Below are 25,912 nucleotides of genomic sequence, written 5' to 3' on the forward strand. Positions count from 1 at the left end.
GAAGAATGCTTATCTGGACAAATACACCTAATCTTCATTAAATAAAAACACCTTCAGTACTGAATCTTGGGAGACAATGAGATAAAGGAAGCAGTTGTGAGATAGATAGATTAAATAGATTGGATGGATGGATGGACGGATGGATGGATGGATGTCGCAATATTAAATTATAGGCAAGCACTTTCTTGGAAAATAGTTCATCTGAATGCTGAAGGGGCATCAGCCTGTACTCATGGGTACTTTGTGATCTCTCAATTAAAATTTATGCACATACCCAAATCTGTGAAGTGAGATCCTCCCCCCCCACCAGAAATCATGCCCCCTCCAAAAAAAGACCAGTGAAAGTTTATATCCTAGAAGCAAAAGTCATATAAATGGTAACAAATAAACATTTTTACAGTTTTCATGTGGAATGAAGTACTGTAGTAACCAGTATAGAAAGTATTACGTGCCTTGTCTTTAATTGCTAGGTTTCTTGGAATAAAAAAATCTAAGTTGTACCATACAGCTTCACTGCAGTGGGATACTATTGTCTCTCTGTAATGTATTATGGTACTTATAAAAGCTTTTCTTATTTGCCAGCAGCTTCCCTTTGTGTGGGAAGGAGGTGGCAAAAGAATGATCCCCAAATAGGATTCTGCCCTTTTTACTGCTGCTGTAACTTTCTAGTTCATTAATCCCCCAAAAGTAATATGAAGCCTATTATCAAATAGTTATCTAATAATCTTCCTTGGTTAAGTTGTATAGACAGACACTAGCAGAATATTCCACTATGTCTATGCATATGTTTGCTAGGTCATGTTTGCCATGAGGGCAGGGAATAGTTGATTTCTCTGTATCCCCAGTGGTTCTTAATACAGCACTGGAAAGTATTTTGAATACTTTTTTTCTTCTGCATTACTTTCTGAGCCTTCTCTTAGATTGGCCACATTAACTTAGTTATTACATGCAATGAATATTTTTCTATTTTTTATTTTTATCAATGCACTTATAGGTTGGGGTTTCCCCTGCCCACCCCCCAAAAAAAAAAAACAAACTGAAAACTATGATGCAAAGAATGTAATGATCAGATGCAGAAATTTATCTTGTTATGATTTCTGGTACAATCAAATTTCTTTATTATTATCAAAACTATTATTTGTATTGGAAGGTTGTTGGTGAAATAACCCTGAGGTCACTGGAAACAAAGCTTTCTATTTGGTTGGCCTCATGGTGCCAAGAAAGGCATCTCAGTGAAAATTCCTTTTCTGATAATGGCATGCTTGGTAGTATATTTCTAGAGGATTATTACTCTTCCTATGTGCTTGATGTTGCTCTGTGTCTGACCTTCTGCCTAGTGACAAACCCCATATCAGGTGCTCTGTAGCACTTTGAAAACACACTGCCAGACTGTCTTGTTTTATTGCTTACTTAAGGAGTAAGAAAGTGGCAGTGTGCTGTGCTTTGACTTTTTCAATTACAAGTATCTTTAATAAATAGTCATTCTACCCTTTCCTTACATGCAAGTACAGCTGTAAACAGGGGAAGAAGGAGTTCACATATAGTCAAATTAAAGACCTGTTAAAGCCAAAGTACTCCAAGATGTTACAATATTTCAAATATATGACATTTAAATTCTAATATTGCTTTCTTGTAACAAAAAGTTAAAAGGTAATAGATTGTCACAACATGAATCCATTCTCATGACAATGGACGTAATGAGATTGTCAGAAGCACAAACCTAACTGTGGTGCAATCTGGAGACTGTAATCTAGTTTAGTCTTGTCCAAGAGCTAGAAAGCATGTTCTGAGAATTGTATACTATTTTGAAATTGTAGTATGTTATTATTTTTCCCTCTAGGCAAAATTTCTTTTTGAGACATTGAATTTAGCTACCCACATTCTTCCAACAACTGGATATATTTTCCTGTTTTGTTTTTCAAATATTGTCATGTTTATGTTTAAAATTTTAAATTAAAGGTCAAATATTCTTGTCCTGGAATGCTTCTCCCTCAACCCAACCACCAGTATCACAGACCCTAGGATTTTTGTACATGTGTGGGTTTAGTACAATTTTTGTCTCTTCCTCTGTTGTCACAGCCAGCAATACAGGAATGCACAGGAGGCAAATCACTGACCTTTTAGACCAAAGTATTCAAGTCCATTCCCAGTGCTTTGTCATCACTTCGGACAACCGCTATATTCTCATCTGTGGCTTCTGGGATAAGAGTTTCCGAGTCTACTCTACAGACACAGGTAACTTATTTTCATCAGTGAACTAAAGTTAGCTACAAGTAGCATTGAGAGGCTAGAATGTTCTCTCATCTTCTTCCTTCCCCAAATTACAGAATTCTAAAATGTGTAACATAAGGAAGAGACACTGTTTTCCCCTTTTAAGTAAAAATCTATAATATAGTTCACTATTAAGTTAACTTCAGCATGTTTTTAAGAGGCAGTTTGTTAGTAAGTCTGTCTTCCAAGCCTCATGCCTACCGAATGAATGATTCATTTGAAATCGTATCCTGGCATGTAAGTAACATAATCGTACAGCAGGTGTACATACCTATAGGTGTATTTTCCCACTTTTGTGTTATATAAAGGGCTTTTTTTTTTCCTTACTGGAATTTCTCATTAATTGTATTTCTTAGTAGTAGATATCTTGCCTCCACTTAATTCTGCATAGAACATTGTTGAAAGCTATACCATCATGAAGGACATTAGCTGACTACTGATTTCATGTGTGACAGGGGCTCTTATTAAAATATAAAAGTTTAACTGTATATATTCATTTGCATGTATCTCACTAAGGGACAAACCAAGCTTAACTCATCATTATTACGGAAGATCTATAAATTTTTGTATATAGGAAATTCAGAAGTCTCTTTAAAATATTTTAGAAACTGTTATAGGAGGAAATCAATTTATAGTAAATATGTAGTTGAATATTTGAAAGAATTAAAATTAGATATTAATATATCAGAATTTGATAATACTGTGGAAGTAGAAATTTCAACTAAAACAAGGATGTACAAATATCTTACTTACATGTGAGAATAGGAAATTCTTTTTAATTTCTAGTTAATTAAATGTTTTATAGTAAATCATTTTTCAGTCTTGTTTATAATCTTTATAGAATGTATGAATCCAAGTTTCTGCTTTAGTAAGTATAATATATTGAAAAACTAATTGTTGGTTATTCAAAAATTTTGTCCTAATGCATTTTGATGAATGTATTGTAATATAGCTATGAGAAAGTAGAGGAAAAATAGTTGAATATATACTGTTCATATAATAGACCCTACAAGTTGTTTTTGCCATGATCTTACTTATTTTTTTATTGAACTGATGATAGTTTTCTTAAAATGTGTATCCTATGTTCTGTAGGTCCAGAAAGAAAATACCATTATTCTAGTCTTTTTTTTTTAATTTTTTTTTAACATGTATTTATTTTTGAGACAGAGAGAGACAGAGCATGAACAGGGGAGGGTCAGAGAGAGGGAGACACAGAATCTGAAACAGGCTCCAGGCTCTGAGCTGTCAGCACAGAGCCCGACGCGGGGCTTGAACTCACAGCCCTCATGGACCGCGAGATCATGACCTGAGCCGAAGTTGGCCGCTTAACCGACTGAGCCACCCAGGCGCCCCTCTAGTCTTTTTCTTTAATTAGGCACTTACTGCATGTTGAGGTCTATAAGGTTGATTACTATTGAGCCTAAAACTCCTCTAGAATTCTTAAAAAATGCAATGGAATTGATGTGTTCCTAAAATTATTTATTATTACAGTGACTTTTCTCTGATTTAATAATGGAATTTAAATTTTAACCTCTTCTTTCACTGTTATGGTAATGACAACCTTATTAGAATCATTGACCTCAAATTGTGCTCCCCTTTTGCGTAAACTTTCAGATTAAAATTGTTACATGCTCTCACAAAATTTTCTTAAACATTCTTTTAGATTGCATATCATTTTTTATACATTTAAAAAATTATTTCATAATTTACATACCATAAAATGAATTCTTTTTGGGTTACAGTTCTGTAAGTTTAAGCAGTGTATAGAATTACATAACCACCATAATAAAGATGTAGAGCAGTTCTGTCACCCCCAAAATTCCCTGTGCCCCCCCTTTGCCATCAGCCTCTTCCCCCGCCTCAGCTTTGCACCACTGATCTATTCTTTATCTCTGTAATTTTGCATTTTCCAGAATGTTATATAAGTGGAATCATATATTATGTCAGTCTTTGGTTTTGGCATTTGAGTATTTTTGAATTTGCTAACCTTTCATATCACTTTTCAAGAGCATTGACTATTAATATTTGTAATATAATTTGTAATAATCACTTTTATATAATACTAATATTTAAAATAACTCTTACATTCACACAGTTCTTTAGAATTTATAAAATTCTTTCATATACATGATATTGTGTCAGCCTCATAACAGTCCTGTGAGAGACAAGACAGGTATCTTCATCCTTATTTTTCAGATGATGAAAACTGAGGTTTAGAAAGGTTAAGTAACTTTTTTGAAATTTGTATAGATAATGGTAATTGAACTTGGTATTGGAGCCAGCTCTTCTGACTTCAGATGTAGCATTCTTTATCATTACACCATGTTATCTCATATAGGCGTACCCATGAATATTGGTTAATTTTGGAAAATGCTATAATGTATGACACTAAGTTCCTCTGTGTCTGCCATGTTACATTAGACGTGATAAAGTAGATAACATTCCTTCTCTTCTTTCCAAAAACCTTCCACTTTACAGGGGTTTTTTTTGGATATGTGAGTGTGAGTGTGTGTAAAACATTTTCATAAGTGGTAGATTTATTCTAAGCTTCATTTTAGTGGTACTTACTTAGCTTGTACAATAAAAATATTGACATTTGCTAGAAAAGTTATGAAAAAATCCTGAAATGATAGTCCTAGTATGTTTCTTAATATCTTCTATACAAACAAACTCTGATGCTAGTTTTATTTAAAGTAACTTCAGTTAGAGTAAATATATGTTTTATGACAATAGGGATATTAAATAGTTTCTCCTTTAGGTTTACCAGAAAAGCAAGGGGAAAATTATATGATCAATAATATATAATAGCAAAGCTATCACAAGTGTTGAATTCAATTATATTTTCACACATAAGCCAAAAAAAAAATTCTTCCGTTATTAGATTCAGGGTGGGGTGGGGTGGGGGAGAGAAACTGGTTGTAACGGGAAATTCTTTAAACATAAATCATGTTTTCGGGACACAACCAGAACAGCAGAGGCAACAATAAAACCTTCCCTCGGCAGTGGGAATTATTTTCAGGCCACATTTTAGATTCAGTGGTGTAGAGTCCTGAGCTTGAATTTTTTTTATTTGTAGCACAGCTGTCAAATAAAACATTAACTAGAAAATTTGTTCTGTCAAAAAAAGGATATTCTAGTGCTTGTGGTAATATTTGATATTAGTGTGTGGAGAGGTGGACTGGTATTAAAGGAAACAAAAAATAAAGGTTGAGGAACACTTATGAGATTATCAGAAAATAATTTACCAAAAAGAGCAGCAGGTATTTATATGCTGTGATTTATTTAGGAGGAGTGAACCTCAACCTCATAGCAATAACAACTATTGCTGAGGAAGGCTGCCAGAACAGGAAAAAGTAAACTTAAAAAAATAATTTTTTCCAGAGTTGAGTCCAGAGTATACATTGTAGAAAATAAAATTAATTGGTATTAAAATATGAAAGGCTTTAGATGTAAATATGTAAATGTCACATCACTCCCTCATTTCAATCTTCCTTGATGCCCAATCTAAATTCATTCTACCTTATTATTCTCACTGATCCTATCTTGTTTTTTTCTTTTATAATACTTATCACTATTCATAATTACATATGTTTGTGTTTAATGTCTGTCTGCCCCACTAGACACTAAATACTATAAGGGCAGGCATCATGTCTAATTACCACCAATATACATGTAAGAAGGCCTAATGCTTAGCACTCAGTAAATATTGGTTGAATAAAAAATAATCGTGATAACTTTGGGGGCCAAAATTAAAACACAAGGAAGTTTTAATTAAAGAACCATAGTGACAGAGTATACATTTTTCTAACACTGACATTATAGATGCAGAGTGATGACTTACCCTAGAATTAACAAATGGATCTGGGAAGATTCTGCCACTATAGTTAATTTATCCCACTTGTCCAGCTAAATCTTTACACTTTGTTCTCACATGAGTTGGAAATTAGGTAAATTATCAGGAGAATAGCCGCTTTTTTGCAAGGCTCCTGGAAGCACTTGGATTTCCCGTGTGCTGTGTTCCTCTTGTACCATTGATTGTTAATCGTAGTAACTCCTCCTCACTTCTACAACCCACTGGATTGATGGCCATCACATCTTAAATAGGCCTGCCCTAAATAATCTATTTACATTACTCCTGTAGTTTACATGTTCTCAACATTTAGGTGTAGGCTGAGGCAGAAATAACTGTACATCCCGTTACCAAAAACATAACCAACACAGTATGTTCAGTTGTTTTCAGTGGTTACAACTCACTGACATTGCCTTCAGTTTTCCAGTTAGTACTAAGAGTGCATTCAGCTGACTTTGTCTTAACCTTTGTAAGGCCTGCCTTTACTCTGACACCACCCAGTTTACCACTAACCCTCTCCACTTTGTTCTTCATGTAAATTGGAAATGATGTGGAAATGATTATATCTTTTCATATTTAATTTGCTCTTTTCATTTCCATTTTTTTTATTCTAAGAAGGCTTGAATTCTTGATCTTTGTTGATACAATTAATTTTTTAAATGAAATGTTTTGATATCCATTTAAAAAGTTGAAGAAATTCAGAAGTACACATTTTTAACTTTAGCAGTTAAAACACCAGCTTTAACTGAAGACTATTATACATAGGAGAAAAAATGCATTTTATTAATTGTGCAATTTGAGCCTGAGATGAATCTGAATTTAAAGTTACTAGTAGTAGGCTCTCTGCAAGAGTGAAAACACTGTATTTGATCTTATACCTGAGTTAAATAAATTATGTTTCAGCATTTTATTTTTAAATTTGCAGCCTTTTTAACAGGTATTAGACTTACTGGGGCGCCTGGGTGGCTCAGTTGGTTAAGCGTCCGACTCTGGCTCAGGTCATGATCTCCTGGTTTGTGAGTTCAAGCCCTGCATTGGACTCTGTGCTGACAGCTCAGAGCCTGGAGCCTGCTTCAGATTCTGTGTCTTTCTCTCTCTGCCCCTCCAACCGCCCCCCCCCCACCTCTCAAAAGCAAAATAAACATTAAAAACCTTAAAAAAGTAAGAGACCTATTAAAATGAAGAATTAAAAAAAGTTAACATAAGTACTTTTTTAGTTATATTTATGATTATCTTGAAAAGTTAAATATACTTAGATGCCAATACTTGAGACCTCAAACTTTTGAATAGGTTATGATGTGTTACAAATTAAACACAAACTTTTTAAGGCATATTAATCTTTTTTCAGCTTAGTGGTCTTTCTTCTTGAATATTTGAATTATATTTATATGACCCCATTGAAACATTTATTCAAAAATAAAAAACTTATGCTGAATATTAGAGACAGATATTCTCTGACATTCAACTGTACATTCTGTAAACCTTTTGGAAGGAAAATTTTAGCTAGAAACCATGGGGATGGAGTGGAAGGGCTTCTATAGCTATTTAATACTTTAGACAGTATGTATGAATTATAAACACCATCCTAATTTTTAAACAAAGGTTTTAAAAGTGGGGACTTTACTTTTTTTTCTGGCACTGAAAGTGGGGGCTTTACTCTTTTTTCTGGCACTGTTAGTGAACAAGTCATCCTGTGTCTGAAACCCTAGATCTGTAGTAAGTTTAGTTAGAGTTCCTCCTTTTCACCCCCAGTCATTAATGTTAGATAAACTGCCATTATCTGAATTTCATCATGAGCCCCCAAGGAATTTTCATCATTCAGACAATTAAAACAGAGATGGAATGACCTGGCTCAAACTGCAATAATAATATATTAGTCTTTTTACCAAAATTTAGTTCATGTAATTCTAATTTGGAAAAAAAAAAAACACAGAAACTCTCCAGAGTGATTTCTGTGGTCCTTGTATAGATCACTTTTAAAAAAATACATTAACTCTTTACTAATTCAGAGACAAGTTTGTATTAGTAAAGTCTAAGTTATAAAGTACTTAAAGAAAGGAACCTAAGTTTTATTTTGTTTTGAATCCTACAGAATAACTTAAGAAATTGCTGAAATTGTTGAATTCTCCTGGGTCTGTTTTAATCAGTAGACATGATTTATTTATTATTTATGGTAGCCATGGACATAATGCTATATGGCATCATGGCCCTCAAATACTGTTTGTTGAAACGGTTTTAATATATGTCTTTCAAAACTGTTACTATCACTGCTCAGTTGATTTTTTGTTGTTAATATTCAGAGAAAACTTTTAGGTTAGACCAGATCAAATTTTATTATAAATCCTGAATCATCAGAATCTGAGTTAATATGACTTCATTATCTTGTAAGTTAAATGGTCACTGGAATATTTTCTTACCTTTTTTCATTTCAGCTTTAAAGAAAATTGTTTTGTATTTCAGGAAAATTGATCCAAGTGGTATTTGGCCATTGGGATGTGGTTACTTGCCTCACTCGTTCTGAGTCCTATATCGGGGGAAATTGCTACATTCTCTCAGGGTCACGTGATGCAACCCTTCTGCTCTGGTACTGGAATGGAAAAAGCAGTGGGATTGGAGATAACCCGGGCAGTGAGTACAACTCATTTTATAAGTAAACTATCACAAGTGATGTATAATAACATTCTGCAGTGATGTTTGAAGTTACATTTTTCATCGTGGTGAAAGTGAAACTGAATTATTGAGTCGTTTTAATTTCTTAGTTATAATTTAAGGAAGGTCTAGATAGGCTTTCAATTATTAACAGTTTGTGAACATTGATAATTCAAATCCAACTATGGATTTTTCATGTTACAGGTTATGATCTGAACATGGTAGTTCTTCTTTGGAAATGGCTGTCACCAAATAAAAGAGAGGTGTTTCATTCACGAACAAGACAAAACATAAAAGAGCAATCACATATTATCTTGTTTATTGAATTCATATTTTAAGAGGGCAAAAGAAAAATTATAATTTCATGGAAACAAACCAGTCTTTATAAAGAATATGCTTTCATTTACATATTAAAAGATAAAACAGGTCATAAAAGGCCAATATGGAATATTCAAATTGGCTCTTGGTTTTTCATATGGGAAATGAAAATGTTCACCAACAGCCTTAAACATCTTTATGAAACTATGCTGAAGGCAGTAAAACAAAAAATGTGTAACCATTTAAAATTGTAATTCACAGAAGGCAAAAAAGGAAGCAGCTACCATTAAAACCAATCGCACACAGCTGCAGAAAAGAAATGGCTTTAGAAAAACACATTAAGAAGTAGGAAAAAACAATTAAAGGGACCACCTGAAAAATGAGAATTTAATTAAAATGATTATGACAACACTGAAGAGTTCCTGCAAGAATAGCTTTAGATTTTTACTTCATAAAGTAGAGCATTTTAACTGCTCTTAAATATTTACAGTTTCTTAATTTAAAGCAAGCTGCACTACATTTGGTTAAAAGGAAGGACCATTTTGTCCTTGATTGCTTTACCTGAATGCTATGGCACTTACTTCTGTCCCTTAGCTCCAAATTATGAGACAGTCTGAACATGCTTAATTCCGTCACATTTTGGACAGACTTCTTAAAGCTGTGCTTATTAAATGTTTAATATTTGATTGAAAGTGAAATATGTAAAAATAGTCAAAAGCCAGTGTATAATTTTAAAAGAAGTATATGGGAGATATTTTATCAAAGCTGTTTATGCTTTTCTGTTTTGTGTGATAGGTAAACACGATTTTTATTAAATCCAGTAATGTATATTTCTTATGTTAATTAAATCAGGGATAATTCCCTATACAAATAGAATATTAAAAATAAGATTGTGATGCTTTAGATAATATGGTCTTTGTGATCAGGTCAAACTTTAGTGTTTATATGGGAGGGTAATGTGTTCATATGTGTATTTCACATATTTATGGAGACATCTGCATTTTATACATAATTACAATAAAATGTTTAAACATGTAAACTTAAGGGATTTTGTTTTTCACTTTCGTTTGAAAAGTACTTCATGTTCTTATTGGACCCTCACATTCTGCTCCTTCTTCATTTCTGGCCTTTTAGGAGTGTCTCCTTTCAATTTCTTTTTTTCCTGGGTTTATAAACTCAGTTACCGCGATTCAGTAAATTATCTTAGACAAACCTACGTTTAACATAAATAATAAATATATAATTTGTTACTTATCTGAAAATATACAGGAAGAACTTTCTCTTGCCTTAAAGTAATGTGTCTCATTCATATGTAGCAATCCAAACACAAGAAAAAAAATTTTATTTTTACTTCCATGGTCTAATTTGTGTTCTATATGTTATACATGGTCATTACCAGTGTGTACTCCAAGAAGTAGCTAGAGGCTTATTATCTATACCTATATGTAATTGCTGTTACATTTCAGAAATTAAAGTATATTTTCATACTAGAAATATTCAACATTTCCAGAAGGAAGAAATGTATAAATACCTTATAAATCATCCTAGAGATGGTTTTTACATGCATGTCTTCTAGAAAAAATGAATCCAGTAGCATTGACCAAATCCTGGAGTTTGGAGTAAAACACATCTAAGTTCTAAGCTTTTCTGTGGTCCTTCTGTCTTGTCTGTAAAATGAAAGCAACAATAGTCACTGACTTAAAGTGTTATCAGAAGCACAGAATGCTTAGAGCAAATAAATCACCATACAAACACCATCTTGTTGGCATTAGAGTATATATTATAATGTTATATTTTTCATAAGGCACTTCATCTATACCCTCTCATTGTCTGCAGTATGGTGGACATTAACTCCTAGTAACGCTGGTAATGAAAAGAAAAAAAAAATAAAAGAATAACATAACAGCACATCTCATAAAAATTTTAGAAAATTGTAATGTATCTTGACTAAATTAAATTACCTTTCTCAAAGTGAACCTCATCCTTTCTGGCTCTTTTATAATGTCTGATGTCCCAATCTAATTTTGCTTTAGCTTTGAAGGATGAATCTAGGAGAAAGACAAATAGGCACTTTTTCATATAATGAGAATTTCCACACATTAGAATAGAAAAATGAACAAGCCAGTCTAAGCTTTTCAAAAGAAATGACAAACAAAAACAAAGACATTTTTACCGCGCGTGTAACTGTGTTTTACACATTCATGCAAGCTGGTTCGGATTTTATAAGCCTCTGGCTCCTTGATGGCTCCACGATGCAGCCGCTCAAGTCAGAGCTGTTCACATGAGGAATTTTAGGTTATGCTTATTCCTATATTGTATCTCTTGGATGCAATATACATGCCCTTTAAGAAATGCCCATGCTTTGTTTATACATAATTTCAATCTGGTCTATAAATGCATACAATGTCTCAACTTAAAATTTTGAATATAGACTTTTTCCTTTCATGAAAGGAAAATAGGTAAGTTAAAGAAAACTATGCTATGGCTTTTTCTGCATTTTTTAGGGCTCATTCAAGTATTTTGTTTTGTTTTCAAAAATCATGAGAATAAGCTCCCATTTTTACTTGCTAGGGTCATAAGCCTGCACCATTTTCTACAAATTAGTATTAGTGCTATATGTAAAGTTTATAGCTTTATTACTATATTTTTAAAATCATGTTATCCAGTATTAAAATACACATTGCTTGGACAAAATCCAGCTAATTCAAACTGGATAAAACCCATATATACTATAACTTGGGCTTTTAAAAGGATGCACATGTTTTATAAACTATGCCTAGATTATGTGGCAAAGGCCTCATTTTCCTGAATAACAGATAGTTTCTCATCTTTGACTCTTTTGTTTTGTGATGGTTACCTCCTGTAGAATGCAGTTTTCTTACCAAGAAGAAAAATTAAGATTCAATTCCCTTTAGTTGTAGATTTTTAAATAAAATGAACGAGAACATTTTAAAGAAAGGTATTTTCTACATGGAAGCATATCTTCCTTTGCCCTAGTACTCTGTGTTTTAGAGCTGAATTTGTGCACCAGGATGCTTTTCCTGAAACACTCAATTTTCCTTCAGAATAATACTATACAAACTATCCACTTTCAAATTTTGGAGAAAATCACCCCCCCTCCCCCGTGCATTCAATTGACATTTAAATACTTTAAACTTTGAAATGATCTTATAAGCAAGATGAAAATTTACAAAATAGTTCTTATCCACTATTTTTATATTGTATTACTAGATCATAAACTTTAAATGCTTATTAAGCATTTGAAACTAAATACTTATTAAATATTTTCAGGTTTCTGAGTAATTTTTTAAAAGCCACAGTTGATTAGCTTTAGAAACAAATGTTTGCCGACTGTGAGGGTGTTGCATAGATTTGTGTATATAGTATTTCAGTAAAGTAGTTTTCCATCCTCACATTCTGGTTTTGATTTGATTGAAAGGTGGCATTTTTTTTTCCTCTTTGCAATCAGACATGCTAATCTATGTCAGCTTTCTCCTTTATGGGAATGGCGTCTACTGAAAAACGCGCGCGCTCACACACACACACACACACACACACACACACAACTATTTAAGTTTTTCTTCATAACAACAAGATTCTGTTCTTTAAGAATATTTCAGCACCATTAATTAGAAAGAAGGTTTTATTAACCATAAGGCTAGCACTAACAGACCACAGAGCTGTTTTTTAAAGTACTGTATGCCATAGCTGCCCTGCTTTTTCTCTGTCTAAAACTTCATTTTGTTATACTCTCATCAATCACTTAAGTCATTACCGTAAATCCCACTGTTGTTAATTTTACTAGTATCACCCTAATGAGACATTCCTGCTATAATTAAAAATGAATTCTAACTTTAAGGCATTCTAAATTTTTTTTTAATGAATTTAGAATGATCTTGCCTTATGACTATAAATACCACTGATATACATAGACTACTCATCAGTCTATAAGAAAAGTAGTATCATTATATGGCCAGGTGTGAATTATTTACTGGTTGCTTCTGTGCACATGTGCTTATGCATATGTATATTTTTGTGCACATATTTAGGAATTATGTTCTTTCTATCATAAAGCCTAATATGTTTTACTGAAGCTACTGATAAATCCTTATTCTTTGTCTTGCCAAAATATAGGTGGATATAACACAAACAGCATTACTCTCTTTAAGTAGGTGTCCTAGAGCACCATCTGCTGGATGTATTTGGGGACTTAATTCGGTAAATTTGAAAATCAGTATGTGATAAGACAGGTGTACGTTGTTTTTAATTGCCTGTGATATATGATTTGTGGGTCACAAATGCCAAGGTATGTACGTTTGTGGTGAACCATATAAGTTTGTAAAAGAAATCACTTTCTTCCTTCTTTTCCTCTACCCTAATGTGGATTTGGAAATTTATAATAAATACTTTGTTTAAGGAAAAAGTAAGCTCAACGTATGCCTCATGAAACAAAGCATCAGTTTGTCATAAGATAAACTCTTACATTCTTGATTGTAGGTAAGCCGTAGTTGAAGAAAATTGTTTAGATATTTTGACCTTATGTTCACTAGATTCTGAATATGAAAGGAGCGCTTGGCCCAAGTAGCCTTCTTGCACCCGGCATATTTCTCTCGGTCTGATTCTTTGTCTAGAACGTGACTTCTTATATTTACCTCATCAAGAGCTTTCCTTGTGGCCTGACTTTTGGCATACACTGTTGTAGTAACACTGAGACTGCCCTGTATTTTTCTTTTTTTTCTTGAATAATTCATCAAGTTGGGTTTGCAGCAGTATGTTGGCAGTGTTCAAGTTCAGGTGACATTAAACTATGTTTATGAAATTCTCCAGAAGGTCCAGGATGTTTAGTGCTCCATGATGTAATGCAGGCCCGCAAGTTCCAGCAAAACAACTCTGTATTTACTGCTTGTAACTAATAGTAGATGTGGTAAAAGGAATTATATTCATATGGCAAATGAATACAACCTTAATGTGCACCATATGCAGAGTGGTGGGGTGATGTGCCAATATATCACATTTATTTACCTTGTTTAGTTGCAGAGAAAAATGACTATACCATTCAGCCGTAGGCTGTAGTCATATAAATATGAGAACAGAAGAACTGAAGATTTATGCCCTCAAATTGAAACTGAGTATCTTCATGTGTAGACTTTCATAGTACCACACCAAAGAAAGTTGGTTGTCTAATACTTTATGCTCAGATGGGAAATTTAATTTCAAACAATTGGTAGAACTAATGTAAGAAGAGACAAGTTCCCTCTGGTCAGCTAGGGTTCTCAAAGAAAATTTGGAATGTATCTTTCTTCATTTAATTGAAACTGAATATACCTTGAAATGGCAAGCTATTTCTCCCACCCTTTTTTAAACCTAAAAGCGGGATTCTTGTGCTTTTAGAGTATTGCACGTGTGTGTGTGTGTAACATTATTGGAGAACCATCATAAGGACACATTTAATCAAGGCCTCCTGGAACAATCTATTAGACTGACTTTATCACCTTCCAAAAAGTTCATTTCAGTAGAGAAACTGTATGACAGCTTTGTGCATGTGTCCCTTATATTGTACTTTAATATTCCTAACAGTTTATTTAAAAAAACCATGAAATTAAGTACTTAAATTCCTCTAATGATTCCTTTTACAAAGCAACAATTGCCCTAGTTTTTAAAGTAATTTTGCTCATAAATAGGCTCGGTCAGACTTCAGATTCTAGATTTGAATTATTTCTAGGTAGGGGGGGAAATCCTTAGAATTCTTTCTGCCTCCTATGGTGAAGTCTTTATGACTGCTGAACTTTTTAGCTTTTACTCTTGTAGCTTGTAATTTCCTACACCTGAGAGATTGCTATATTTCCCTGGGGTGAGTGGGATCAGGATGTGTCTTTCTTAATTGAGATAAAATGGACATATAACATACTAGCTTCAGGTGTACAACATGACTTGATATATGTATATACTGTGAAATGATCACCACAATTTATTTAGGTAATGTCCATCACCACACAGTTATACATTTTTTTTTTCCTGTGATGAGGATCTACTCTCTTAGCAATTTTCAAACCTACAATATAGTATTATTAACTGTAGTCACCATGAGTATACTACGTCCCAGGACTGACTGACTTTGTAACTGAAAGTACCTTTTCACCACCTTTGCCATCTCCCCTACCAGTCCCCCCAACTACCATACCAGTCTGTTCTTTGTATCTCTGAGGTCAGTTTGTTTGTTTGTTTTGGGTTTTTTTTTAATTCCACATACAAGTGAAATTAGAAAGTATTTGTCTTTCTCTGGCTTGTTTCACTTAGCATAATACCCTCAAGGTCCATCCATGTTGTGACACATGGCAGGATTTCCTCTTTTTTATTAATGAATAATAATCCACTGGTGTGTGTATACACACACATACACACAACACACACCACATTTTCTTATCCACTCATCCATTGATAGATACAGGTTGTTTCCAAGTCTTGGCTATTATACATAATGCTGTCATGACCATGAGGGTGCAGATACCTTTTCAAGGTAGTGTTTTCATGTCCTTCAGATAAATACCCAGAAGTAGAATTGCTGTACCATATGTTTTTTTTTAATTTTTTGAGGAACCTCATATTGCCTTCCACAGTTACTACCGCAATCTACATCCCCACCAACAGTGCATGAGGGGTCCCTCTTCTCCACATCCTCTCCAACGCTTGTTATTTATTGTCTTTTTGATGACAGCCATTTGAACAATTGTGATATATTATTGTTGTTTTGATTTGTATTTCCCTGATGATGAGTGATGTTTAGCACCTTTTCATGTACCTGTTCCCCGTTTGTATGTCTTTTTTGGAAAAAAAATACCTACTCACATCCTCTGCCTGCCTATCGATCTATCTATTTATTGAAAATCAGATTGTTTTACATTTGTTTGTTTGCTATTGAGTTGTATGAGCTCTTTATAATATATTTTGTATATTATCAGATATATGATTTGCAAGTATTTTCTCCCATTACATAGGTTGCCTTTTGCTTTTGATAGTAAAATCAGAATGTCTCCAATTAAGCTAAAGATGTAAAATGTCTTTATCTGTATTCTTTTTTGGAGGCAAAATTTTATAATGTTTATGTTATTAGATACTAGATATACAGATACAGGAGCTATGAATGAATTTGAGCCAAAAGCAAGACCCTCTATGGGGGGAATCAACAAATGAAAAGTGTTAAGAAAGAAAAATATGTAATACTTAAGTAGAGTCTTGTATGTTCACATAATGAAATACTCTGCAGCCATTACTGTATTACGAATTTGTGGTACTGACACGGATAAATAATGCTGTCTGTATCGTTAAGTGTCAAAGATCACCAAACTACGTGTATAATTTTTAGGTGTCTATGTCTATGTATATACTTTGTGTTCTGTGTATATTCATGCATAGAAAGAAGTCCAGAATGATAGCCAGCAAAATGATTTTTCTTATGTTAGCAATGGTTATTTATAGGTAGTGGAATTTAGAGGCAGTTTTTTCATTTCCTTCTTCATAATTTACTACATTGTCTGAATGTTTTGTAATGAGCATGTATTACTTTGATAATAGTAGTGTTATTACTGTACTATTACCTAATGATTATAATGTACCTTCACTTTCTTCTCTAGGCTTCTAGGTATTAGTAGTTTTATCAGAATTTATATGGATTGTTAGGGAAGACTGGAAAGTCTAAGAAAAGGAAGAATGGGAGAAGTCAAAGTTTAATTTTTAGAAGTTAAGAAATAAAAGAATGACAAACGAAAATAATCAGAACCATCTCTAATTTTCATTTATGAAGCATAGGATCAGATATTATACTTTTGCTGAAAGAGCGTCTACAACAGAGAGTGAACATCATTCTACTGTTGTTACTACTACCACTACTACTACTCGGTGATACTTGCTGGGTGCTCACTGCATGCTGAGCACCACCAAAAGCACTTTACATGGTAACTCATTGAACCTTACAGTGGTCCTATGTGGTAACTACTATCATTATCCTTGTTTTATAGGTGAAGCACAGAGAGATTATAAATATGTCTTTACTTTCTGCCCTGGGCCTTGAAGCTCCTAGGTCTTACTGTAAACTATGAGAACATGCCCAAGGAAGATCACATGGCTGGTATTCTAGGCCAGAGGCACCATTCTTGATCACTAAGCTGTACTGCATTTTTCATTTGAAGTTAATTGGGCCATCACCTGTAGACGATTTGATGCAACCCTGTCACTAAAGCATGCTTTGTATTTGCAAAGGACAATACAGAGATAATTTTGCTAAACTGAATTCTTATGACAGTATATATCATGTTAGGATTTTGTATTTTTTTAATATTATGACCCAACTTAGGGTTATACTTTATGCAATTGCAGGTACGTACTCACACACATTTTCTATTGTAGTTGTAAGAGAGAGATGCACACACAGAGACAAAGAGGAGGAAGAAGAAAGGTTATAAACCAAGAACCTATAGATTTTTATACCAACATCATCTTGTTTTGCATTAGTAATTCTAATATTATTTACAAGAGGAAGCTATCAAAATTTACTATCTGATGGTTGTCGCACCCTAAATGCAGCTTTGGTTTATTTTCCATAGTCTATATATCTAATCAAATTAACATTTTTTTTTCACCAAAGAGACTATGATGAGTGGAGAGGAGGAGAAGGGTTGGCGGAGATAGAAGGACTAGAACAAATTTCAAAGAATTCCTCTTTCATAATTAAAATGTAGTGACATTAGGAAGTTAATGGGAAAGGTTTAAGGAACATTTAGTAGCTAACCTCATTTCCGCTTCAGAAAGCCATTTCCTTTCTCGGTTTGCCATTATGGTGAGCCACATAAGAAAGTTCAGTGTACAGTTAACACGTGAATTTTTTTTCTCAACAAATTGTTGTAGCAATCAAAATGTAATTAAAATGGGACAAAAGGCATGTGCAATACGGAACTTTCCTTCGTTAGGAAATGACTGGCATACATTGTATAATACTTAGATTATAAAAAATCTCTATATACTTAATAACTTTTATATTTAGGTTCTTAAATATGTGTTTTCTTTCAAAGTGAATACTCTGTTGAAATGATTTTTTTTTAAACAAAGCCAGGTCTCATATTTTCTTTTACCTCTTGAAGAGGTCAGATGGTTATATTTTAATAATGTGGAAAATTATATCTGTTGTTTTTATTAAAGGACTTCATTAGTTGATGTGAAATACACATTTGGTATAAAAATTCCATTGTAACAGTTTGAACTTAAGTACAGCCTTTTGACCTTTCCAATTATAGGTATTCATAATTATACTTTGCAGGTTTATAGTAAGGTAACAGAACCTGATCCAGTGACCACTTAAAATCAAGTTATTTGACAATAGACTATATTTTATTCCCCTCCTTTTTCCACAGTGCATTGCATATATCCCATAAAGGCTATTAAGTAAATGAAGGAGTAAATGAATGAATGAGAAAGCAAATGGGAAATGTTAACTTTTTGGCCCAGGAGTCATCTCAACTAAGTATTAATTGAGAGAACTAATTTCATTTCTACGAAACTAGAAATAGGTACATGTAGAACCAAACTTCATTATGAAATGAAGTTAAGTAGTAACTTGTGAAAAAAAAAACAGGGAATGAATGAAGGAGATTCTCTCTCTGCTAATAACATATTTAAACTGCTAATGAGAATTGTGCAGTACATTTTAAAGTAATTTAATTTTCATAAGACAGAGGAGATGATGCCAAAAATACCAAGAACTTCAGTGAAATTTTAAAATGTAACTCAAGTGTTCGCCAGAAATACACATCTAGTCTGCTTTTACCTGGATTATTAACCCCCCTTGCCTTAATGGAGACATATCTTTTGAAATATTTTTCTCATTGAATATTTATGAACAGGTACTAGAGAAATGACTGTTTTCTCTTCCGTGAGGTATAACTGTAAGTGGTTCAGGGTCCATTTGAGGAGAAATATACTCAGTTATGAGGGCACCAAAGAAACACATTTAACAAAAGCATTTGTTATTCTGCCTAATGGTGTAAAACACGTCACCTAATATTTTAAAACACAGGTCCAATATAAATGCTAAATGGGTATTACGGAGATCTTGTGCTGCTTTAATGCAAGTTGGGTTGTTAGAATAGTGTCTGTAAATTAGTACTGATATTTCCAGTATTATGTACTGAGAAAAGCACATCTGTAAAAACCGGTGTGTCCCGGTATAAGATCTTGGCAGGATTTGGGCTGTCTTTAATCTCCTTTGACTTGTTCATCTTCCTTTAAGGCCATCCATAAAGATGCACTGAGTATCCTTTTCAGCCTTTGGTTAGGATTTGCATCAGTAGTCATAAACCTGCTCTCCGGACAAAGACGCCCTTTCCTTTGAAGTAATTGCTCAAGCTTTTCAAAGCAGTCCAAGAAGTCTATCCTCTTTCTCTTTTTATTTTTCTTTAAGAAGAGTTTGAAGTGTAGCCCCTTAAACTAGCAGCAAGATAAATTTTTCTCTCAGCTTTATGGAAAGCCATGACGATTTTTCAAGCATTAAGACTTTAAAAGGTTCTTAAAGGAATCTGTTCTACTTTATGATCTAGCTTTTGGTAGATCCTCCTATCTCGGAAAGCAAAAGTAAAGATTTTTTGTAGCCATTAACTACTGCAAATTTTTATCAAAGAATTAACCTGATATTTTTCAGAAAACTTTTTTCTTCTACTCTTTATTTGGTTTAGAGACTTCAATGAAAGATGGTGATTAGCTTTTGGGTCTTTGAAAAAGTAATATATAGCCAGTATTATTTTATTTGAGCTGATTTTCCCTCCTAAGTATTAACTCTCAGGGCTGGCAAGAGGTTGGGATATGAGTGCTACAATGGCACTGAGTTATATGGTTCCTAGGTTTTGTTTCTAGACTTTCCAAACAAATATACACAGATATGTAGCAGTTTTTCCTTTCCTTTCCTTTCTATAGGATGTTATTGCTTGGGCTTTGTGATCCAGAATGATGTATAACAGTGTAACTACAGAGAAATAAATAAATTCTGTGAGCCACATATTAAGCCTATGTTCTGCCTGCAGTTTTTCCCTCTGCCCTTAGTAATTTTATTCCAAGCGGTCCCCCAAATATCGGTTGAATTTAAGCAGTTTGGACCTGTTGGATTTAAATCCCATATCATATCATTCTATTTGCTGAAGTGAAATTTTAATATTTAAAACATTTGGTTTATTGGAACTTATAAAACCCAAAAGGTATTTACTGTGAACAGATTTTTTTGATGAGAAAATTTAAAGAACATGAAATCTGCATAACATAATGAAACGAGAATGCACAGTTCAGGTTTTAAACAAGACTGGAAAACAGCCTTTTTAAAGAGGATTTGATAGCTCCTCATATTCTTGTATGTGGATTTTTAGAGGATATTAATGTGCATTTCCTACAGGGGAGGGAAGTTAAATAGCACAGTCCTTTTACTGGAAATCCAATGAATATTTGTGAAACCAGTTACCTGAGAACAACCCAATGATCATAAGCTTACCCTTATGTTTTTAATTTGTTTTTCTTTTCCTTTCCTTTTCTTTCTTTTTCTTTTTTTCTCCCCCCTGTATTTCCTGAACTGTCTAACCTGCTTCCTGGGTTTGAGGACATCTTGCCAAACTTGAGGCCGAAGTCCTCGCATTGAACAGTTCTTTATTTAGAGATCAGGACCTGGGAAAAGAAAAATCTTTTTCAGTTTTGAAATCATTCAGTATGTGTGTGTCTTCTGACTTGTGGAGGGAGAAATGATTGGTATAGTGTGGATCAATGGAAACTCGTATTTTGTAAGTAAAGCATACTTATGAAAAAAATCCTAAGTATGAGTTTACAAAAAAGAATGATTTTGTCTTAACCAATTTTATGGGGTTACTTGTGAGGCTTCCTAAACTGTACAGTCCTAGAAAATTCTGAGTATTTCAACTCTTACGTTAAAGAAAGAAATACAGTTGATAGCAGTTTTCTTCCTTCCTTCCTATGTCCCTGAGAAAAAATTCTTAGATCTGGAAAACAAAAAGCATTGCCATGCTCAAGTGACAATGTCTTCTGGATCCACCGTTATCCATCTGTCCTTTGTTTACTTTGGCTTACACTTTAGATTGCTTTCAGCGGCCATCAGTTCTCCTTCAAACTTTCATATCCCACTGAAGAATTCCAAGACAACTCAAGTTAAAACCCAAGTCTCCCCCTCCTCATTCCCCTCCATAAAATGGTAACGTATGAAAACAAAAAAGGAGCAATCACATTAAAAATGTATTCCTTAGATCTTAATTGTTTTAATTCTTGATTTTAAAAGGTTGCCAAGTAGATATAATTAAATGTTAATTTCCAAAGTTGTATCTTGTACAGTATTTTTGTAGAATGTAGAACATCTCAGGAAAGGGGGAAACCATGAATCAGGGCTAATTATTGGTAACTTTTTAAAACATAGCTCCAATTTTATGCCAAAGCTTATCTCTCATAGAAAGGTAAGTAGTTCAGATTGGCTTACATTATTTGCTACTTTTCTTAAAATAATTTCCCAAATTTGTGTACTTTTTAAGGAAAAAAAGTAGTTGCTCTTCTAACAAATTCTTTCTGGCTTGCAAAAGGTCAAGTGTGAACTTTGTAATTAAGGTGTCTTTCCCTCAGAGTTTACACACTTGGAATCAAAAGAAACCAAGCTCCTCATTCCACTTATCCCCTTGCCTTTCCATATGTCATTTGAGGTCTCCCTTTGTCATTAAGCATGTGGGCCAGTTCCTGTGTCTGGCTGCATGTGACACAGCCAATGTAGTACAACGTTTGCTACGATGCCCCTTTACTTAAATCTCATTCAGAAGTATATATAGTCACCAAAAGTCATGAAGGACTCTGTGGGGACACAGCTATGTATTATATACTACAATAAATGCATTGTAATAATTCTTTATAGTGGCTAGACATGAAGTAACTGCAGGCTCCAGCTGAAGTGGGGCAGGAAACACAGAATCTAGGCCCCTGTCTTCATAGGAGAGAACCTCCTCTGCTTTTGGTCTGGATCTCTGTGCCTTCAGTAAAAGCTATTTTCCTTCCTCCCCTCGCCAACCCCCCCCACCCCCAGAAAAACATAAACATGGACATTTATTTTGCATGAAATTTCAGAGAAGCCACTGATGCATTACAGAAACCATTGATTTGGAGGCTAGTTTAATTTTTTGGACAGCCAGTATTTGCCTTTCCAAGGACAGCAGGTTTCTGCTGGATTTTCCCTGACCGACATGATAGGATCTAACAAGTTGTTCTTTTCCATGAGTTCCACAGCTGGTGCTAGTGACCTTCTACTGGGCACATGTGCCCCTTTTGGGCTACACAGGATCCTTTATCAATATTCCTGTGAAACCAATCCAAATCAAGGAAATCTAAGCATGCTAATAGAACACTACCCTTCAGTCCCATTTATAAAGGCTTTTTGTGTCTTTTTCTTTAGAGACTATAAAAGTAGAGGGCTAGTGTGGCCTTAAAATAGTGTTCTTCAGGCTAAATATGGAGTTCAGTTTATCCTTGCAGTTTGGCATGAATCAAGCCACAAATCAAGCCCAGTACTGTCTTCGTTATCTAAGCTGGGGCCGTTTGTGGTGTGGGTTTCTTATTAACCAACTAGTTTTTTTCTTTTCAGTTTGGGACTAGAAAAAAGGATGACTTTTTCTACTTGTGAAAATGTATAGAAGTATCTTCCATTATATGGATACTGATTCTCTGCTACCCCATCCTCACCTTCTTCCCCTAATTTTCAGTCACTATCAGTAGAATTACACGTAAAAGTTTGCTTTATTCCCCCTCTGTTCTTTGAACCATAGAGAAATACACCCTGTGAGGTCTATATTTCAGAAAAGTACATAAGATTAGTAAATAGGCATTTAAGAGAGGGGCTGCTTTGAGGTATCAGGTCCTAGTTCAGACTGTCTGCATTATGACAGGGATCTCAGTGAACCACGGAATGGGGGGGGGCGTCCTTTCTTTGAAATGGGCATCAAGCCAGAGTTGCTACTTTTATAATCATTAGTCTATAAATCATCTAAACAAGGGGCTTATATTTATATTTGGAAAGTATCTGAGGCATTCTACAGTGCAGATTTTTGTCTTATTTTACTCTGTTTTCAACCATTGTTGTTTGATATAATCATGTAAAGATTCGAAATTTGGCAACTGTGGTCCTCATACTCTAGCATATAGTTTGGATCTAGTCCTAAAATAGAATTTTTGGACAGATTTCCAAACTGTGAATTAAAGATTTAGGCATTATAGGAATGCCTAGGTAGAGGGAGCTGAGTAGAGAGAGGTAATCCCCTGTGTGAACTTGAATTAATTTGTTGTTTTTATCTGTTTGTTCCTAAAGGTGAGCCCACCACTCCCCGGGCCATTTTGACAGGCCACGACTATGAGATCACTTGTGCTGCCGTTTGCGCTGAGCTAGGACTCGTGTTAAGTGGTTCCAAAGGTAAATCTGTGGCACCTTCATAAAGTCACGTGCGTTTTCTGGTGTCTTCTGGTAACAAATCGCCCAAGATGGATTTGGTACTTTTTTCTCTGAGCCATGCCGCCCGTTATAGTAGCCATTAGCCACATAGGACTGTTTGACTAAAATGTGTAAGTTAACTACATAAAGTTTAAAATTCAGTTTCTTGGTGGTATAAGCCACTTCTCAGGTGTTCACTATTCACGCATGACCAGTGGCTACTGTACTGAACAGCATAAATACAGAACATTGACGTCATTGCAGAAAATTGTATTTCACAGAAGTTCTTTGAAGAGGGAGGCAGGAACAAGGAACATCTTTGTCTATTTATTCTTCTGGACTCTGGGCTGGGTTTCATCTCACACATCAAGAGTTTTCATAGAAACTCTTGACCTAGACTGTTTTAACTTCCAAATCTTAGAACTAGGCAGGAGCCAGGATGACATTGAGAATGGAGTGGAAAGATACTTAAGTTGGTCTGCTTAGAGGTCTGCCCTTGCAGCATCATCATGTATTTAGGCCATAGATAGTAAGCGAGCCTTCAGAGAGCACACACAACAAATCAGGATCTGACCAGAAACCGAGTTGTTTCTAATTCATTGCTTATTCCATCTCTGAGGTTTATCTATCTCTGAGGATATGGACCTGAGCTGAGGTCTGAACACACAAAAAAGTACCGTAATCTTATGTCTTTGAAGGTTATCTGATGGGGATGCATTGAGCATTTGACTCACCTTATCTGCGTCTCAAACTATAATACTTAGTCTAGCTAACAAGACTTATTAAATATTCAAAAGATTGTGTTTAAAAATTTAGTTGGTCAAAGCAATGAAATAATGATGGCAAGAATTCTATGCCTACTGGAGTTTTTCCTTTCTTATGCCCAGTAATTTCATATATCCTGAGCAAACAAGTTCTTAGACACTGCATGATCCAAATTAGACATAGGGGTGACTGGCTGGCTCAGTCTGTAGAAATGTGACTCTTGATCTTGGGGTTCTGAGTTTGAACCCCACACTGGGTATTGAGATTACTTAAAAATAAAATCTTCAAACAAAATTAGACATATAAAATAAACCTATCATATTAAAGGTTATCCTTGTTTTGCATGGTAGTGCAGAGTCATAAAAATGACCATGCAGGCTGAAACCATGAAAAGTGATCATAAGAGCCAATGGCAAAATTTGTGGTTATTACATGGCTTTTAAAAATTTTTTGTCACAATATTAAAAATTCTCATATACAGTTATATGTGTATATATAGGCATGAGAAAAACAGTAAAACTCAGTACACTATAATTTAAAACATTAGAAACATTGAAAATTAAAGTATTTTCTTTTTGAAAAACTTAAAAAGAGTACTTGCATAGTGTTTGCCTCTTTCTCTTTGTATAATATAACTTAAGATAACAAGCAAGAATCTTGTCTTTGCCTCGACCAGTTGTCATGCTCCTTTCTAAGTTTGGGTAACTTTCCAACGTTTTATCTTCTGTGCATTCAACGTCATGAAACATCCCCTCGGGTTCCTTTTTTTTTTTTTAATGTTTGTTTATATATTTTGAGTGGGGGAAGGGCAGAGAAAGAGGGAGAGAGAGAATCCCAAGCAGACTCCACAGTGTGCAGAACCTGACATGGGCTCTATCTCACAAACCATGAGATCATGACCTGAGCCGAAACCAAGTATCAGATGCTCAAATGCTCAAATGACTGGGCCACCCAGGCCCCCCCGCAACTTACACTGCCCCTGGCTAGGGTTCCTTTAAAGTGAACGTTTTTGCTGGCATCACCTCTGGGACATCATTTTTGTTACAACCCCTTTTCTAATCTATGTCAATAAGTTCTTCTTCACTAATTTCCTCAGCAGTGTCAAATTTCCAGAATCAGTTCTTTCTTCTGTAACCCTATTTATATTCAGTATAAAGTTCACGCTCAGGTTTATCACTTTTAATTTCCTTCGTGCAGTTTCACCTTTGTGGCCAGTGTTCTCTTTTGATTATCCATTTTTGTAAAATGTCACATGGGTTTATCACCAGAGATGAGGAAGCAGCACAACCATAACCACAGTTTGCTCCCTGTGCACGAATGGGTAACAGACGTGCAGTGACCACTCACTGACAGACTTTAAAGGAAATGATGTGCTTGGTCATTCAGGATGCACATCTGTTATTTACATAGTGATTTGTGGACTGAAGAGCTGGTCACAGACGTGAACTTTATGCCATCACTGTGAAAACTGAAGTTTGAACTGTGGTGGTGAGGGACTGGTGTCATTTAGAATGATAATGGACATTCACGAGTGCTGCCGCTGTGTGAAGCAGAGGCTGCTG

At 34.5% G+C, this 25,912-nt stretch overlaps 1 protein-coding gene across 6 annotated transcripts in view; it reads left to right on the forward strand.

Moving 5' to 3' along the window:
* The window catches only part of LRBA (LPS responsive beige-like anchor protein), a 787,622-nt gene that overhangs the window by 749,121 nt on the left and 12,589 nt on the right, over nt 1-25,912 (forward strand). For all 6 annotated transcript variants that reach the window (XM_047856873.1, XM_047856874.1, XM_047856875.1 and 3 more), the window contains 3 exons: nt 2,080-2,235; nt 8,582-8,749; nt 23,466-23,567. In XM_047856873.1, coding sequence (XP_047712829.1) covers nt 2,080-2,235; nt 8,582-8,749; nt 23,466-23,567 — 426 coding nt within the window. The remainder of the gene's footprint in view (nt 1-2,079; nt 2,236-8,581; nt 8,750-23,465; nt 23,568-25,912) is intronic.

Source organism: Prionailurus viverrinus, chromosome B1 (genome assembly GCF_022837055.1).
Source record: "Prionailurus viverrinus isolate Anna chromosome B1, UM_Priviv_1.0, whole genome shotgun sequence".
In the NCBI taxonomy this organism is placed as follows: Eukaryota; Metazoa; Chordata; class Mammalia; order Carnivora; family Felidae; genus Prionailurus; species Prionailurus viverrinus.